Source organism: Ammodytes marinus (assembly GCF_949987685.1).
Source record: "Ammodytes marinus genome assembly, chromosome: 2".
Classification (NCBI taxonomy): Eukaryota; Metazoa; Chordata; class Actinopteri; order Uranoscopiformes; family Ammodytidae; genus Ammodytes; species Ammodytes marinus.
In genome coordinates this window covers 25,300,013-25,319,055 of record NC_137231.1, presented here as the reverse complement: position 1 = coordinate 25,319,055, position 19,043 = coordinate 25,300,013, and the positions used below count along the sequence as shown (strand labels likewise).

The 19,043-nt window shown below is 41.9% G+C and overlaps 2 protein-coding genes across 2 annotated transcripts; both read right to left on the bottom strand.

The window, feature by feature from the left end:
- Positions 1-1,118: 1,118 nt before the first annotated feature.
- paip1 (poly(A) binding protein interacting protein 1) lies at positions 1,119-7,990 on the bottom strand. The gene is made up of 11 exons (XM_080049169.1): positions 7,579-7,990; positions 6,004-6,149; positions 5,561-5,755; positions 5,277-5,389; positions 4,708-4,819; positions 4,434-4,559; positions 4,226-4,332; positions 3,772-3,889; positions 3,629-3,683; positions 3,139-3,235; positions 1,119-2,250 (listed from the first exon to the last, which is right to left on the bottom strand). Exons 1-11 carry the CDS (start codon positions 7,775-7,777, stop codon positions 2,157-2,159), a joined length of 1,362 nt encoding a protein of 453 aa, XP_079905295.1. The 5' UTR covers positions 7,778-7,990; the 3' UTR covers positions 1,119-2,156.
- A 2,938-nt stretch (positions 7,991-10,928) lies between these two features.
- Positions 10,929-17,750, bottom strand: fgf10b (fibroblast growth factor 10b; the record flags this gene model as incomplete). Its single annotated transcript, XM_080037308.1, has 3 exons — positions 10,929-11,448; positions 11,805-11,908; positions 17,288-17,750. 3 exons carry the CDS (start codon positions 17,748-17,750, stop codon positions 11,257-11,259), a joined length of 759 nt encoding a protein of 252 aa, XP_079893434.1. The 3' UTR covers positions 10,929-11,256.
- Positions 17,751-19,043: the final 1,293 nt, after the last annotated feature.

The following is a 19,043-nucleotide window of genomic DNA, read 5'->3' as shown; positions in this document are numbered from 1 at the left end:
CTGTTTATCCACTATAGATGCTCATAGTCATACGGCTGCCACCTGGAGTACAGTAAAGTAAGAGTTAAACCAAAGTATTAATTTCACTAATAAAAAATAATAACAGTAATGTATGTAAACAAGACATTTTTATGCAAGTATACCCCTTACAATCAATTAAGAACAAAATACAAAACAATCATAAACTATTACCACTTAAATTGGAATAGTATAATTTTGGATAAGATTGTTTCAGTTGTTTTGTGCGTCTCCTGAATATTTGTGTTCATAATGTATAGAATTATAAAAAGGTGAGAGCTATGGCAGATTCACTCTTCAAGTATAAAGCGACTGAACTGTTCCAATTGTTATCGTTTCTGATAGCCCAGACACAACACACTTGGTGAGATGCTCTTAATGCACAAAGCATTCGGAAACATGAAACCAATTAATCAAATCAGCCTTCACTTTTGATGTACAATTGTGAATTAGTGCTCAAGAGCATCTCAGCTCAAATCTTTCAAAGAGCCGTCTGTTGGCAGACATTGAAATTGTGGGATGTTTATTCTTGTTATCCTCGGGCCACTGAATCCATTTCCCTGTTTGTGCTTTGCTGTCCAATGACTTAAACAATCTGCTGTAATATGATGAAAAATTAGTTGAGATAATGATTTGATCAAATGCAACACTATCTATGACAATTGTGGGGCGACTGTGGCTCAGTTGGTAGAGCGGGTCGGCCGATGATCAAAGGATTGGAGGTTCGATCCCCGCCCTGCCACCTGTGTCATAGTTGTTGTGTCCTTGGGCAAGACACTTCACCCACCTTGCCTCGTGTGAATGTCGATACCTGCTATCGGTGTATGAATGTGTGTGTGAATGGTAACGTGGGAAAGGAAAACAGGTCTCCCTTGCAAAAGAGTCTTCGGTCTCAATGGGATATACCTGTATAAATAAAGGTTATAAAAAAAACGCTGAGCTGTACTGCCACAAAGTCGTTGGAAGGGACTGGTAACACAGCGTTACTATACTTTATCAAGTAGAGAATGTAATTCAATGAATATCTCCTTTAACTTCAAAAAGGCTTAGACACGGACCAAGCAAATTAAATTTCACATTATAAAGAATTTATTGCAGGCAAACAATACCATAAATAATATATACAAACTAAAAAATAACATTCATTTTGAAGGGTTCCGTGGATGGCTGGTAAACAGTCTTTCAGTCTTGGATAATAATAAATCCTTTCTGCAGTTGAGTTAACTCACTCTGACCCCTGCAAACTTAAAAGACTTGTAGATATTTAAAGCTACATTCATGAAATTAACTGGGTTTAGATTCACAGCATTCTATTGAAAAAATGCAATTTTTCTTACCTAAAACTCAAGATCTTTTTTAAAAAGTCAACCAATGTAAGACCAGAAAGAGATTAGCAAAAGGAATTTCTTATATTTGTACTTTCCAGATTGTAACTGAATTAATTACAGTATAACGCATATTCCAAACTGAACAGCCTTTCAGAGTTCCTGTCCACTTTTGTGAACTGCAGCCAGATAAACAGGTAAATAGCATTGAATATAGGGTTTAATATTGGCAACCTGAAAACAGACACAATTTCACAACAGTGGAGCTAAAGGCTGTATATGCATTGTATGAAGGTGTGTAGTAAACCAACCGCCTCACCTATCATCTGATGTTAAGATTATGCATCTCTGCTGAATGATTTGTGTTGTAGCCAGTAATGGGCATTGATCGAAATATATCAAATTATGCACACATGAGATGAAACTTAACTGCCATTCAGAAAGGAACACAAAAAAAAATCCACAGCACACAATCTCCCTCTTGGCATTTAGTTTTCTGCGCAAAGCAAAGAAGTCCCTGAAAGAATTCAAAACAACAAAGAGAACTTCCATGTTCGAAAAAAAAAACATTTCCTTAATACCTCAATATTTCGAACAAATATCCCGTTGATTGTCCCCATTTTCAAATCAACACTGACCGCAAAAAAGTGTCAGAAGTGCAACTATGAACAGCTTTTTGTTAGAATGCGTGTTTGCCGTAAAATAAATGGTTTTGAACATATCTAATGCTAGCTTCCTTTTGCTTTTCAATATTCCAGCAAGTTGAGTCGCAAAAGTACAGTATGTGCCAGTTGAGTCTCACAGATTCTCAAGTCATTGTTGTCGTCGTTTCCTCTCTGTTTCTAAACAAAAGTTCTCAAAGGCTTCCTCCATCTCAGGCTCCATCTCGTCTCCATCCGAGTCGGATCTGTAGACACAGCATAACAGTGTATTTGCAGCCACCGACTTCATTTCATATACTTAGATCAAATGCGTTCCTTCCTTCATGTGTAGATGGTTAGTGGGACTTATATTAACATAGCCTTCAATAATAGCACATCATTGGCATTTACACGACGCACAACACCCAGAAATACACATAGAAACACACAGCTCTGAGAGGGAGGATAGGAGCGAGCTAAGCCCTCTTTCACACTCAACTGCTGACTACACAGAATCTAAAACCATGGTTGACCCTGTTGAATTGTGGGTCAGTCAAACACATTGGGGGCCCACAGGTGGTCATATGACCTGGGAGAAGCCAGAGTGTGACTTACTGTTGAACTTCGACACAGGACGAGTTGGGACTAAACAATACCATTTACTAGAGATTGGACATCAGTCTGTTTAAAGAAGAACTTATCTTCCAAAAATGCAATGAGTAGTGAAAGTATACCAACTATTTAAATTCCTTTATCTTCCTAAATCCTTAATATGTCTACAATAGAAGACAAGACATATTCATATAAAAAATAGAAACAATTCCAATATTACTAATGTTACACAATCATCTGTTTCAGTTTACGTGCAAAGAAAACCAATACATTGTTTAAATATACAAGGAAGAAGTACTGGTAATTTAACCACATAGGAGACTTGTTTGTTCAGTGAGAGAATATTTTGAAGGTCTTGCAGGTCACCTGAGGCACCACTGAATGCATGAAGCATAAAGAGATACAGAAATGGCTATAAGCGCTACGCATTCACAGGTTTCCCAGTTAAGTAGGTGGCAATGACCAAAACACATTCTCTAAGGGTCACAGCCACAGCCATGTATGATCCATCCATTTTGTTGATCCTAATGATATGTACTTACATGTCATTTCCATTTTCAGCTCCATCTCCATCTCCATAAATATCTCCATGGAAATAGTCCTGCCTGTCCAGGATCTCTTGGTATTTCTCAGCATAGTCTGTAAGAGCACAGAGACATTCAAGCAAACAGGGGGCTGCAACACTGTTCAATATCTTTTCCATTTAAAAGTTATAGGGGATTTTTTTTTAATGACTTGTAGCCAGAATGAGTGGAGCCAACTTATAAAAATTACTTGTATCTAAAATAATAATAGTTGTTTTAGTGTAGAAATGTACATGATTTTCCTGCCATTTAGTTTTTGCAATATGCATTTACTTGACAAAATGATGCTCTACACTTCTAGGAAAGACGTCATAGAAAGTTTATATCTTTCACCTGAGAATGATCCTGCATTTACCTGGTGCCTGTGGGTGACTTAACACAGCCTAGTAGACAGCTCACCCCACATGGCCCTCTCCTGATCTATCATGAAATGTTTGCAAAGCCTCACCTGGGTCTGCTGCTGTAAAAGGTGTGCCATCCTCTGTGTAGAATGTGGGTTCGTTCTAAGAGGAAAACACATCCAGAAAGAGAGGGGCTGTAAAACATGTAGATTTATACAAAAAGAGAAAGATTTGGTTTGTGGACTCTCACCATGAAGTAGTTGGGGTCGTTGTCTGGTGTGGCGTTGCTCGCCGCCGAAGCAGCACGGACTCTGCCCCAGTCACTGGATCTCAACTCCACCAGTTTCAAAAGCATCTGTCTGACATCCCTGAGGAGGAAATGATCATTTCAGAAAGTTGAACCCAGGTTGTAACTCCAAACTGTTCTGCTTTTTGGCCATTCAGCCTTTTGCCAGTTTATGGCCGACTTTTGAATGATGTTACACTTTCCTTTTTTTTTTTAAGTATCCCTTTTCTTCTAAGGTTTTCTGACAACGGATGGTGGTCTTTAACACCTAGTACACATATTATTTTGCATTACATGCAACTATGTTTGAAGACAACTCTTTCAATGCCTTTTCATTCCGCCTATTTGTAGCATCCCGAAAGAGGTGGCATGTTGTAAGCTATTTAAATCTGACCATTGACCATATTGACATACACACCTGCTGCAGGCAGCATCCAGTAGAATGGTTTCTATTCTTTGGATCAGCTTTTCCATGTGTGGTTTTCCAGCGTCTTTCCACGCGTCATCCAGGACCGAGCCTGTCAGCTGTCAATGTAAAACACATTTTAATGACCTCCTTTCACAACAGAACTTCATTGAAACCTTTTAATACAAATATGTAAACAGATTTTATTGAGATGTAGAACCTTAAGTAGTTTGACAGCGCAGATGAGATTTGCGTCCACAGGATTTTTGAACAGACTGTTCATCAGTTCATACAGGGCAGAGAGAAGGATATCTGCTCGATTTGGAGGTCCTTTCCCGCTTTTTACCTAAATGAATGATACGTTAATTATGCCATTTAAAACAAGAGTTAATATTGTGTATATTATCATGTCTGGATTTACGCAACTTCAGAAATTATGATACTGTCTCAAAGAGAAGCTTACATGCACCAGAAAGCCAAGTAGAAGTTCTTACCTCCAGGTTTAGATAGAGCTCTCCCAGGAAGAGCACAAACGAGTGGAGTTTCTTCTGAGTCTCCGAGTTTCCTTTAGCAGCCACATCCCTCTGTTCATACTCAGTTTGACACCTATGGCAGACAGACATTCTTCATTCCTTTTTAAATGGCAACTTAACTAAACAATGGCAGTTTAGCTCATGATTATTTGTCACCCAAAAGCTAGTCAGTTTGTAACACAAAAAGTACACAGAAGCAGTATAAGAAGTAGAAATATATAATGTGTTACACATTATATATTTCTACTTCTTATACTGCTTCTGTGTACTTTTTTTTAATATAGAAAGTTTTTCAGTGTACCCTTATCCGATAGTGTAAAATAGGGGGAGAGAGCAGGATGACATGCAGCAAAGGGCCCGAGCCGGAGTCAAACCCGGGCGGCTGCAACGAGGACTTAATAGTATCCACTATACCAGTTGGGCCACTATCATCAAATAAAAAGATTCCTATCCCCTTTTTCAACAATATTTTAAAATAAATAGTATTTAATTAATGATCTTGTCTATATCCATGAATACCCATGAATCACCTTTGCAGGAGCATCTGTCGGAAGTTGCCTTTCGGTGGGCTGACAGTGAGGTGATGGGACAGGTAATTACAGAGTCTGGCGCCCGTGTACGCGAAGTTTGGAATGGCAGTGGACTGCAAATGAAAAGAAAACTTTAATACACAGTGGGATACCTTATTCAATTGTGTGTTTTTGTCAGACACATGCATTATCATTTATATTCAATGTGTATTGCTGTGTTTAGTAAAGATTGGTTCTAAATCCAAAAAGGTAAAATGCGGACTGATGGCATGTTATCTCCGAACCTGTGTGTAGATCAGTTCCACCAGCTCACGCAACAACTCTTCAGTAGTAACCCAGGCATTTAACATGCCAGTTATGTGTTCAACGTCCGACTCAAAGGAGCCCGGTGAGGAGCTCAGGTGAGCCAGAAAGTCTGTGACCATTTCAGCCAAGGTTGGTTCATCGTAGCTTTCGCTATCGTCGTAATAGTTGGTTTCCTAAACAAAGAAATCACAACAAAAATATGAACAACTAATAAGAAAAATCCTAAGTAGTGATATTTCAAAATAGTTAAGTAATATATTAAAACAAAAAATCTAAATTCATAACAACTGAGATCTTTAACATGGTGATGGATGTATGGATTTATCAGAAGTAAGAAAACCATTACAATAAAATCAAATGTATTCTTGAAAATAAGTGTAATATAGCATCAGGATAGAGGCGGTGTAAACATTCTTCTTACCTCGTATGGGATGAATCCAGTGGGGACAAACTCTGGGGCACTGGCAGAAAGCTTTGATGACATGACCAAGGAATCCACATCATTACACTTTTTGGAAGCAGAAGTACTGTTGGAGTTTGCATTTTGTTGGGACTGTTTTTTAAAATCTGAAACAGCAGGGGAAGAAAGATTTGTTTCAGTCTTTGTTATATGTGACACTAGTCGCTCCATGTGGGCAGACTGTCTTTGTTCTGTAAGGATACGAAATGGCAATATGATTGTGTTGCTATTTAAACTACTGTAGTATCTATTCAAAAAGGTTAATCACTTAAAATGTGTCCCAAATCAAATAAATATTTTGTATTTTTAAGGGTGAAAAGAGCTGCCTGGGCACTGTGGTTTTTAACAAGCTATTAAAACAAAGAGTGAATTGTGCTTTTGTTTAGGACCATGTTTAGCCATAGAGTAGGTACAATAGTGAGTGTATACAGCAGAAGGATACTGTATGTGGGATTATCTCAAACTAAACTACAGCCAGAGTAATTGTGTGGCTCATTCACTGATGTGTTTTCAATAGTTTTTGGGATAAAAATGCAAGTCTGTGCACAGAGGAATAAGCTCCATTAGACAGTGGATACACACAGACAATACTTGATAGGTAAGGGATCAATTCTTAACTTGATTAAACCAGAGAGACATTGATAAAGTCCAAATTGTATCTAAAAAGCAGCCAATCTTAACAACGTTAGTTTATGACTCTAACATAGACAATAAAAACCATGCAGTTAAAAACTAAACAAAATAACAGGAATCACAGACAATGTCCACATGAAAAAAAAGTATGCACTACTACAGAACTGTCCATTCGCACATACATTATAAATCACAGAACAGATCACTGTCACCATGTAGAGCTAACTATACTGCTGCTGCTGTGAGAACTTAGTTTCATGCAGGACTCATGTTGGCAAAATGTGTGTGTTCATATAACATGCTGGACCGTTTCTTTCCAAACTACCTCACTGACTTTTTGGGGGAAAAATACCACAATAAGGCCTCTAATTCAGTCAGAACATTGTACCCGGACTCTGACAAACAAAGAATAGGGTTTTTTGATACATCTACACTACTCATTTATAACGCCAGCTACGGGTTCTAATTTGACTTCCTAAAAATTAGAAAAAAAAAGTTTAAAGGGAACTGAATCTTCCCTTTTTCTAATTTAGCGTGGGGTTCGCTTTAGCGACTGTGAGCTCTACACACTCTTGTTTTAACTTGGCAAGTATCTTGTCAAATTGCCAACTATGACATCTGAGTGGGACCTTAAATTAGATGGCGCGTTACCCCACAGTAAATAACAAATCCAACAGGTGCATGTCACAACGCCAAGATGCTAACGTTAGCTCATATAATCATAGTTGGCTTATTACATCTCCATATATACTTGTGCTTCTCATAATGACCTGTGTGTTGTGTGTATGCTTTTACATATATTCAGTCAGTTTTGCACTTCAATTACCATTTCTATTGGCGTGAGATCTAAAATTAAAGTAGCTAAGTTAGCCAGCTAGCTCAGTTAGCTGCTCCAGTCCCTACCTCCGACACCCATGTCGCTAGCTGCGCCAATGTTGTTCTCGGAAAAAGGCGGGCATGTCCGCGGCTGTCTCAACGGTTCCCTCTGGTTGAACAGGGTGCTCTTGATGTCACCGTCCCCGGCGGAGCCCACGAGCCCGGGCTCTGCTGCCATGTTTCGGGCTTTCCCTGCTCCGGCTGCTCGGTTGAAATTCTCGTTCATGGCTAGCTTGTTTTGTCAGCTTCGACTCTCAAAGCAGCATGAGAAAAAAGGTGAGTAAAAGCTGTGCACCGTATAACCTGATATGTTTCCTTCGCGTACCAGGCAATTGCTTGTGTATAATCACAGCAAAAAACGCACTATCTCTCTTTCATGGTGGCTTTTTGTTAAAAAGCTCTATCGGATAGTTTCTGTATCACAGTAACATACACAACTTTGCCACTTCCTTTCACAACAAACTCGCATTCACTGGTTATCCCCACGACAGTGCTTGATTGATAAAATTAAAACCGTTTCCCTCTAGTGGCGTGGAGTGGAAACTCCGCCATTTATTTTGAATACGACTGCAGGATATTGCTGTGGTGGTAAATTTAAAATAAAACATAAAAAAGCATAAATCTCCTTTTTATAAGTAAAATCCATGTTCTAGTCCAGTTATGTAGGCCTACACACATTATAAGTTGGGGGAGAGTTAACTAAAAGCAGTGAGTTGTAGCCTAGCTCTATAGGCTATGTTTTTCTTTATGCTGAACAGCGGCAACTCTAGCTTTTTCTGAGATATATTACCTAAAACGATGCTGAGGAACGTTTTGCTTAGTGTATTTCTTGAAAAAATTACTTAAAGTATCAAAAGGTGAGGCACTCGCTATGCCAGAAAAATGCCATCTGTGATTGTTATGCATTACGTTAAAATATCTTTACTGCCTCTAATTTTGGTAAAAAAAATTATAAACCTTACATTTAGGCTATGTTATTGTCACTTTGTTGTCCATTCAGTAACATAGTCAGAGTCTGTCCTTGCCCTAGAATACCTGTTGTGTGAAAGTTTTGATTTGATTTGAACTCCCACTCAGATTTAGCAAAACCGCCAAATTCCCAGAAAAAATAACTTGTGTGTGCGCCATCTGAGATTCTGCCCTGTTGGTGGGTTTCAGGCAGTTGTTGTCTGCACATAGTAATGGACCTGTTGAAGGATATGTGTGGTCCAATAGATTAGATAACCTCATATATTTGATGTAAAATATTTGCCAAAGCAGCAAGGTTTGAAATTACATTTAACTGAAATATCTGACACGCATTTTTGCATCACAGAGACATATCTGGACCGGTGCATCCCCCTCAGATGTGCCTCTCTGTAGCCGAGCTCTCTCAGTAGCTGCCCACTACAAACATGTGTTGCACCAGACCTCTCAGTGTAAGTATTCATTAGTTGTTTTAGCCTCCAGTCATTTTCCACTTGTTTCCTAAAGCTGGATCACATTATGCCACAGAGAATTCCCATGCCAGCAATGCAGAGACCCACTTTGATAGAAGATTGCAGCCCCTATTTTCTGTTATTGCTGCTCTTCCCCCAAGCCAGAGTCCTGGAGGGAGTTCAAACATTTGCAGTTCTCGGACACGCACAAAATGGCAAATGAATTGGCTTTGGGATCACGTGCCAACTCGTCGCCACACGTTTCACATTCAAAAAGTGTAGTTTCATGTTTCATCTGTTCAAATTATAAATATCCGGTGATATATTGACTCCATCTTTAAATAACATATGAAGACAAATCAAGGGAGAAAGCCGTTCTATTGTATTGGTGTTATTTTACCCAATGTATCTATCTTGTATTATTTCTGGTAACTTTAATCCTTGTTCAAATGTATTATATAGACACTTGCAGTCTTTTAAGTCCAAAAAAGGTTTTGATATTGAATATGAATCTGGCTTCTGAGATGAAACAGCCACACCGTATTGCAAATCCCTTGAAAGAAAGAGCAAAGAAAATGTAATAAACAGGGCTGCGTACGGTGCAGAGATGGTCCTGGAAATATTTGAACCCATCTTGCCATAGGCCCTGATTGTCATGGTGGGATGCACTGCACTGCAGCATTCCTCAGTATTAATCATTCGTTTCGGTGATTCCTTAAACGATCATTACAGGACAATATAGCATAGCTTGGAGCAAATGCTTTCCTGTACTCTGGATTTCTTTAGTCCGCATCACTTTAGTTTGTTTTTGCTCCTTCCAACCTGAAGTCACAGTCACGGGTCAATTTGGATGAAATTGGAAAGGAACACGAGTCGGTCTGCAGTCCGCCTCCTGCCTTCCTGTCCATGGCTACACTCCTAATAGTTCAAGCTTTTGCTGAGATGGATGTTCAGAGAGGCGGGTTAAGAGAACATGAGGCCCGGAAGCCTGTGGTGCTAATGTTCTCCCCGTGGTCTTTTGATCTGGCATCAGGGCAGCTGTCATTGATTAGTGTGTTTGTACATGATTGCTAAAGGGAAGTGGGTGGTCAGACACAGGTCATATCTCTCTTTCTCCCTCATTCACATTTCTGCCTCAGACACATGCAGACATTCAAAAGGTTTTTTCTATATATTTTTCCCCGTATTATCAGCAGGTGCTTTAGCAGCTATCTCTACCTTTCAAGCCCTCCTGCATTCGGGGAATGTTGCAACTCCACGGTAATTGGATAATATAAGGAAATTATGTCAGCAACTTCTTCAGGCCATACCAGGGAAGTCCCCTCCCTCCCATTTGGTTGTGGTCGGCCTGCATGTTTCCAGTTTGTTTGGGAACTAATCATTAGTGCAATGGTTGCCACATGGAATATCTGGCTAGTGGCTAGGCATTAATAGTTGCCTTTTGTCCCTTCCCTACCTCAGAGGGCCAGATAAAGGATAGACCATGACCCGAACGTTCACCAGGCTTTCTCGCAACTTGTGAGAAAACGTATCTTATTCCTTGCAGTTACTCTACAGTAAAGTCAACTTGCAATGTAATGAGGAAGTGAGACGCATTTCAGAGGAGAAAGTGGTATTTTATTTTTTCACATAATAGAGTTCCTATAAAAAGTTAAGAATGCAAAGGAATGCTTGTAAGTGTTCCCCTCCAGTTAAATATTTCACAAAATAAATAAATCATAACAATACAGTCAAAACACAGTGGTTAAGTATCAAACATTTTGCTTTAAATGTGTTGCATCCTTTATTAGTTAATGCTGTCGAGACAAACTGACGGAGAATTTCCCTCCCTCTATCCCTCCCTTTGTATGTTGTGGATTATCTTGTGTTTTACAGGAGAATATGGATTATAAATAACATATTGAGATACTTCTGCATCTACTGCAGATCACTAGCTGGGACCGGTTTCTTCTGCGTTGTCCACATTTACACACATACTCCAGCTGCAAACTGTTTGGCACAGAAAAAAAAAAGATAAATATTGCATCCCGTGCTGCAGAAAAAAAAAAAAAAACCCGACAGATATCATCTTTCCTACTAAATAAAGTACACGATCTCAGACAAAAAAAAAAGTCAGGAGCAGAGATCATATGTTTGTGTAACAGTGTTAGTGCCTTGTTTCCAAAATGAGAGATTTCTCAACGAATGTCTTTTATTTTACAGCTTTTTTTCTTCTTCCAGTATTGAAAACCTCTCTGTCCAGTGCTGCATGCATATCCTCCTTCTCCAGCTCTTGAGTATCTCCACGTCACACCACAATTGGTAGAAAGTGGGTGGCTGTGTTCTTCCTTCGGGTTTTCTTGCCTCTCAGCGGCTTCCCGTGGACGTTCAGACCCACAAACATCTGTCGCTTCTTGTTCCTCCACTCGGCCGACGCGTACGTGTTGTAGCCGTTCTCCTCAATCCTTTCCTTCAGCGTGCAGTCCACACCAAACTCTCTCTGGAAGAAAACAAAACAATTGGAGTGGATGTTTCAGTGTTATGGGCCAAACACAGATCATTTTCTTTTTTTTGCAAATCCATTGTGGTTGCACATGGTACATTGTTGTATATGTTTACTATGCCTTTATCTGCATTGCTTTGCTTTGTTTGCTTGTGTAAGAAAAAAACTGGTGTGCACGTTTGGGAATGACACAGTCTTAGAGGATCGTGTGTGTGTGTGTGTGTGTGTTTGCGTGTGCGCGCGTCTGTGTTTCCAAGTTGACCCAGGAGGTAAAGATAAGGACAGGACAAGAAAAATCTAACACTATCTACGTCTGTGCAGAATCCAGATTGACCCCTGACCCGGATACTAACCGCTCCGTACAGCTCTCCCTTCCTGCTGATAGCCAGATAGTAGTTGCTGTTCAGCCCTTTGATGGCCACCACTCCCACGTCCACCGATGTGATCTCCAGAATACCTATGGATTCAGCAAATAAAAAACCTTTATCACTTTTTCTGTCGAAAAAGACCAAAAATTTTACATGTTAAACATATCTTAATACTTTTGATGTTTCTTTCAGTTCACAGAGACAAATGTAAAACAAGATGTGATCAAATTTTCCTGACTCACACCGTTGCTATACTATGGAACAATTAAAGGCATATTTCACCCATACGGAACCGGGTTCTATCATTATAAAATAGCTATTACAATATAATGAATGAGGTTTTTCTTCCCTCAGTCTTCCCTTGGCTCCGCTGTCCTGTTAATCCTAACCCTACATTTTTACTAGTGTGATGTGACACTAGTAAAATGTAGGGTTAGACAGTGAGACCATAAAACACTCTTTCTGCCTTTTCTCAGGCTAGGATGAACAGATTTAAAAAAAAATTGCACATTTATACTACATAGGATCTCAGAGTTCCATACACATTCGGTGAAATAGGTCTTTAACACTCAGGCACAGTCAAGCTACAGACATGGCTGAGCGTAGCTAATGAGTAACAGCATGTTGCACGCTCATTTCGGGACAGTTACATGTGGGAACGCACTGTGTGGGAATTCTGTGTAAGGTCACAATTACACTCTGAGCGCATTTTTCATTCCAAAGTGATATTACATAGCTAGTTTACAACCTACACCTGTGTAACAGATTCCAGCTGTGCGGGCCATTTAGTTTCAAAATTAATGGGTGGATGCCACAGAGATCCTCGGGTTGTTTATGTTCTGTTTGGCATTTAGGTCACCAAATCCCTATACAAGTAATTCAGGTTTATCCTAGGCCACAAGAGGGGCTAATTTATACCCCAGTTAACGAGGGCATGCTTTTCCTGCAGACAGCTGGGGTTATTTGTGTGGTCTCAGTATCAGAGGTCAGAGAGATATAACTTCCTAATGTGTCCTTTGACCACAGAACCCGCTTGTCTTGTCTTGTGCTGGTGTGTGTGTGTGCGTGACTGTGTGTGCGTGTGTGTGCGTGTGCGTGTGCGTGTGTGTGTGTGTGTGTGTGTGTGTGTGTGTGTGTGTGTGTGTGTGTGTGTGTGTGTGTGTGTGTGTGTGTGAATGAGCCTCCCCGGTTCCCATGGCATGTTTGATTTCATACCTCCCTCCCTGACTTCCTTTCCCCACTTCCTGCGAGCTGTCGTTATTTTATCCCGATAAGCAGACATATGTACGCAAGCACACACACACACACACACACACACACACACACACACACACACACACACACTTCGGCGTGGGGGTGTGAACTCCATAGAGTCGACGACATCCTTTGATCAGATCAGCAGCCCTTCAGCCACCCCCTCTGTCTGATGACTGTTTGTGTGGCAGCCTGCTCTCATGTCGGGCCTATACTCTACACTGGCTTTAGGGGCCACTGAAGCTGCCAGCCTCGCACATAAGTGGACAGTGGAGGACGCAGGTGTGCCCCCAAAAGAACAAAATACAGCGGCTTCTCTCCTCGTCCGTGAGGTCTTGGACTGTATCAGTTTTCTAGTTCAAACAGTGGCACCTCGGGGCAGTGAGGTCTGAAGCGGCAAAAGGCGCTGGTGGGGCCAGTGACACAACGGCCATTGAAGATCTGAGAGGAGCAGGTTTCTGTTCTGTATGGGATCAGGTGTCGGGGTATGGAGTGAGGATGTAAGACAATCTATGGCAGTCTCTGGCTGCTCTGTAAACATGGGAGGGATGAAAGGAAGGAGAACAGAGGAGGACAGAGGAGCCATGACAGTGAGACTCGGGGTGGAGTGAGGATTAGTAAGGCTGTAATGATCACTGATCAAAGTCAGCCACCGGAGGCAGGGGCGAGACAGGTTGTATATACACACACACATGCATGCACACACACACACACACACACACACACACACACACACACACACACACACACACACACACACACTGATGCACCCACCTACACATACATAGTTAATATTGCAGCAGGTGAATAGACACTTGCACACTACTACTTGCACACTCAACCTGGCTGTGAAACTTCAAAAACCTCCATTCACTCTTCTATTTAGTTTGGCCCACAAGTGGAGAGTAATGAGCGTATGGCTGCAAGTATAATAAAATGCCATAACAGAAAACATGCTCTTAGATTAGCCTCCACCAGATTACAACATTAAACCTTAACAATGCTTTGTACGGGGTAAATTCTGCAAACCACACATGTAAAATGCCGCCCAAAGTCAGCCAGTCAGGTTCAGCTGTTTAAGTGGGGAGACACAGCAGTTTTTCTTGTGCATGCTGGTTGCTTTCTCCTAATGTGTGGCTTATTTGATACGCTCTGTTTGGAGTTACAACGGTATATGGTGCGTTGGTTGTGGAATGAAGGCACACCACGCCAGTGAGAATTAAAGGTGGTTTTTCCACAGTGGGATGCCAAAAAACAATGTGCTTTGCAGCTCGTATTGTTATTATTTTACCCTCTCACTTTGGTCTTTTTTTCTATTCTTTTTTATTAATGTTGTTCATGGCCTACACAAAATAACATTTGGACGGATCAGTTGAACGTTCATTTTGATTGGTGCCATTCCCATGCCAAGAAATGGTGCGGAGTGAGGCATAATTCAGGATATATAGTAATAACATTTGATAAGGACCACACTGAGTGTATTTACAATGAAAGGACATCAATCCTCTTCCCCTCCCCAGAGAAAAACCATATATCTCTCTCCTCAAACCTACATAAGAGCACCATCTGTTTTTATCCCACGCTAAAAGGCCACTGCTTTGATTAAAGGAGGTGAATGTGCACACACTTACACACACATTCACGTATACTTAATAGGTTCACTTCTCAAGCCATGTCAAGCTTTTTGCACATATGGCCTGGCCCCTAAAACACAGAAACACAACTAGTGGCCTGACACACACACACACACACACACACACACACACACAATCTTGACAGGCTTACCCTCTCACACCATGACAGCCGTGGATAATTAACTTTTACCGCCAAACTTTTGCCTCATTTATTTAGTCTCATTAAGCCATATCACGTGTCACCTCGAGCCACCAGTCTTCTTTAAGTTTAAGAGAACTTAGCTGTGAATCATAGATATTTTAATAATGGTCTCATGCCATGCAGATAGCTACTTAGCTGACTTTAACATAATCTCCCTGCCTCTCTGTAACCTCAGCACAGGCTCCCAGCGGGTTGGAAAGCCATGTGGGACAGTTTTACGCTGGCATCCCCATAAATCTGTGGGAGGCTGGATACTTGCTCTTTAACAGACAGTGAGCCGGGTCCTTGCAGGGCCACAGGCAGCACCCAAAAACCAAAGCCTCTCCACATCCTTTACACCTCTCAGACAACCTAAATACACAATAAAATCATTGATCATTGATACAATTATTATGAATGACGTGTGTTTCTCTCCCCCCCCCCCCCCCCTTGTCACTTCTGTCTCAGGATGAGGCCAGCCATCCTCCAGTCATTGCCAGATAAAAAAACTTGATATTTTGTCACTTCAAGGGAGCATGGAGGGTCTACAAAGGACGTCAGCCCTGGGATCATGTCTAGCCCAAGGGGCCAGAGCAAAGACTGAAGCTGCTGTTGTGTGGTATCCTTTACCGTGAGAACCTGATACCAGGGCACATAATCCACACACAGTGTCCCCAGACCCCCCTCGGGACACAGCTTTTGATGGCACCACCATTGATACTGAAGACGCGCTGCTTTGATGTCCCCACAATGATGTTCAGCCGTGTCATTCATGAACTTGTACCTCCAGAGAGAGAGAGAGAGAGAGAGAGTCCCCCGTGCTCTCTCTCACCTCCCTCCCCCCCAGTGCTCCATCTGCACCAAGTGAAAATAACTTTTGGAAACAGGCAATACGTATACTAAAATATGGGACGTTGTGAGTCGATAAAAAAGAAAGAAGACAGGGCCATAAATCGTCTTCCAAACATACATAAACTGTGGCGTGAACACACAGCTAACAGCGTATCTGACTTCCTAACGCCACTAAAGTTTTACTACTTAAAAGAAACCAAATAACAAAGGCGGCAGTAAAAGGCATCACAAAAGTAATACGGTCGGTAAATAAAGTTGACGTGACCTTGTCAAAACAAACATCTCCCCTGACATTCTGCCTCCCTGTGCCATTTCCCCCTAAGTCACTTTGATTGAACGTGTGGTTTTAGCTCTCCCAAGAGGAACATTAAAAGGTTCCATATACTCGCCATGGGGTTGGGGGACGGAGGAGAGAGGGAGAGAAAGAAAGGAAGCATGTGAGAAAGGAGAGAGAGATGTAGCGAGCACATGTGTCGTCCTGGTTGGACTGCTGCTGTATGATCACACACCCACTGGAGCATGTGAGTGCCCGCTGGCTGACACACACACACACACACACACACACACACACACAAGTAGCCCAGTGGCGGTGGGAACGCTGGGAAGACTAATGAGAATGGCTTTTTTCTTTTTTTACTGACTGATACACCGCAACATACAACATGTAATCACTTTTAAAGACGTGTTCCTCCGAGTGAGCACGTCAAACTGCTTTAAACAAATGTCTAGAGCTGTGACAGAGGGCAAGCAATTTGCTCGACGCCGGCTGGCAGACAGGCGGGCGGGCGGGCAATCTGAGTGGGAGAGTGAGAGAAACACAGACACACAGAGAGAGAGAGAGAGGCAGAAAGGGTCTAAAAGCATCAATGAGATGGACGTCCATATCCTCGGAACCCCCCCACCTCCCCTCCTAAAGCCCTGTTCTTCTCAGTCGTTATCAGTGCTGTTTACCCTGGGCTGTGAAGACTGCCTGATAATGGCTTGAGTTATCTGGCCCTGCTCCTTTTTAAGCCAACTGAGGGCTACCATCATTGTGCTGAGTGTTTGGACAGGAGAGATATCACTGGGATGTCTGGTTTAAAACAAAAAAGACGACTCTACATTGTCCGGGGATTGCTTCACTATACCAGCCAATGTTTTAAATGACATGCTTACACCCAAGTTGTACAGTTTGTTTACATATCCAATTAAATGAATTTGTGTTGGTGTTATTTAACTTTTTCTTTTTATATATAAAACAATGATTATTGCTGATTCTTAAACACCTGATTTATCAAAGTGGAAATAATCAAACATTGAAGAGGCTTTCTTGGGATCAAATATGTCCCAGACTAAACGCTATACATATATGCGTTTTGTGCATAATATACTAATTCCTTAAAATCCTAAAATGTATTCTAAATGTTTGAAATGTTAATCCGACTGCTTGGAGCTAAAACATGAATTGGTTCAGGTAAACCTTGTTAACAACTCAGAGACTCCGATCATCTTTTGGATTTGAATCCCTCTATTTCTGCTTTTTCTATTCTAGTCTGTGAGTTACTTACTGAGGGGGTCGTCCTTGCTCTTGGTCCCATTGACCTTTCCATTCCTATCGATCCTCAGGAAAAACTTCTGGAAAGAGAACAGCTTCCTCTTCCGTATGTCCCCTTGGAGATGGTTGTAGCTGCGCACATGCCTCCCCTGCGGCCCCCCAGTCCGACCGAGGGGGCCCCCAGTGGCCCTGGGCCTGGGGACCGCCTCAGTCTCAGAAATGTTCAGTGGAACCCGTAGAGTCCGTGGGTTGGCGAGCCTCAGTCTGTCTCTGCGTAGCCGGTGACAGGCCGCACCAGGCAGGCAGAAGGAGAAAAGCACCAGGGCAAGCAGGAGAGCCACAGACAGGGAGGAAGTCAGTGTTGGTGACTTTAGTTTGGAGCTATTCCCAGAAGCACAACCAGCCCCTAACCAAGCAGCCCTGGAGCCGGACGAGGCAGAGGCAGCCTTACTCCCTCCAGCAGCCCATCTGATCATGGTAGTGTGCTGTGAGGAGGACTAGAGGCAGCCTCAGAGCCTGGGACATGCTGCTGGGGGCGAGGAGAGGCTAGGAGGGCAGGGAGGGGAGCCCTCCGCAGCCCAGGTTGGCGAGATGGTCCCCCACGCAGAGTCCAAATTATTTAACACCTGTATGCAATTCTTAGATGACCGTCTGAAGTACTTTCGACAGTGTAACGATTGTTTCCACGCAGTTCTCTTCACCACTGTGAAACACGTTTTCAGAAGTCTGCAGTCCAAGTCTTTTTTGGAAAACAAATCAGTATGAATGAGCAAGACTGTGTGCACGAATTCCAGGAACAAACCTGCTCTCCACTTTTCCTTTTGTCTTCTAATTCTTTTCTAAATAGTTTGAGAAATGTTGACTATTAGTCTTGGCTGCTCCAGTGTGACCCTTGTATTTCCAGACAGTGCTCAAATTAAGGAAAAAAAAGAATCCAAAAATATATAAAGTTCACAGATATCCAAGGAGACAGTTTGCGATGCGTAAAAATTCCTTAGTTCCAGGGAAATTAAAAAAAGGTGCAACCACACAATGTACCTGTCCAAGTGCTGCTACACTCCGTATGTGCTGGAAAGCATTTTCAGATTTCACTCTGAGGAGGATGAACAGGATTCAAGACCCGAAGACCAAAGAAAGAACGCTGGTCAATCCAGGCTCATGTCAGATAATCCATCTGTCTTCTTCTGTGGCCTTGCTGCTCTTGCTAACTCCTCATCTCTCTTTCTCTCTCTCTCTCTCTCTCTCTCTCTCTCTCTCTTTCTCTCTCTCGCTTTCTCTCTCTCTCTCTCTACCCCCAAATGACTCCACCTTCTTACAGCATAAAGGTAACGGTCTAGGGAGGTCTCAGGGTTGAGTCAGACTTGTTTGCCTCTTGTCCGCTAGGTCCTTAATATAAAGATTCCTGGTGTGATCCCCTCACCTGAAGGCTGATCACAGAAAATGACTGTGAGTTGTGTTGTGTGACTTTGTTATTTGATCCCTCCCTCCTTTACTCAACTTCCCCTCTCACATATGGGAGCAAGTACTGCTCTGCATGTGTGTGTGTGTGTGAGCAGGGTTTATCTGAGTAGTTGCAGCAGGGCAGGAAGAGGCAGTTTGGTGGTATTGGATCAGTCCCCACAGCTACAAATTGTGCTGATGATTGCTTTATTGGTTAATCAAAGAGTGGGTTTTATTTGACAGTGCATGGTTACTTGAAGTCGAGTCTAGTTTAAAGGTGGAGTCATTGGTTCTGGAGAAGGTTTTTTGTCCAAATACATGAATATCTC

Coding starts and splice junctions, on each gene's coding strand:
- paip1 (XM_080049169.1), bottom strand. CDS start 7,777: ATGAACGAGAATTTCAACCGAGCAGCCGGAGCAGGGAAAGCCCGAAAC. Junction 6,150..7,578: donor TAGCGACATGGGTGTCGGAG/GTAGGGACTGGA, acceptor CTGCTGTTTCAG/ATTTTAAAAAACAGTCCCAA. Junction 3,684..3,771: donor ACGACCCCAACTACTTCATG/GTGAGAGTCCAC, acceptor TTTTCCTCTTAG/AACGAACCCACATTCTACAC.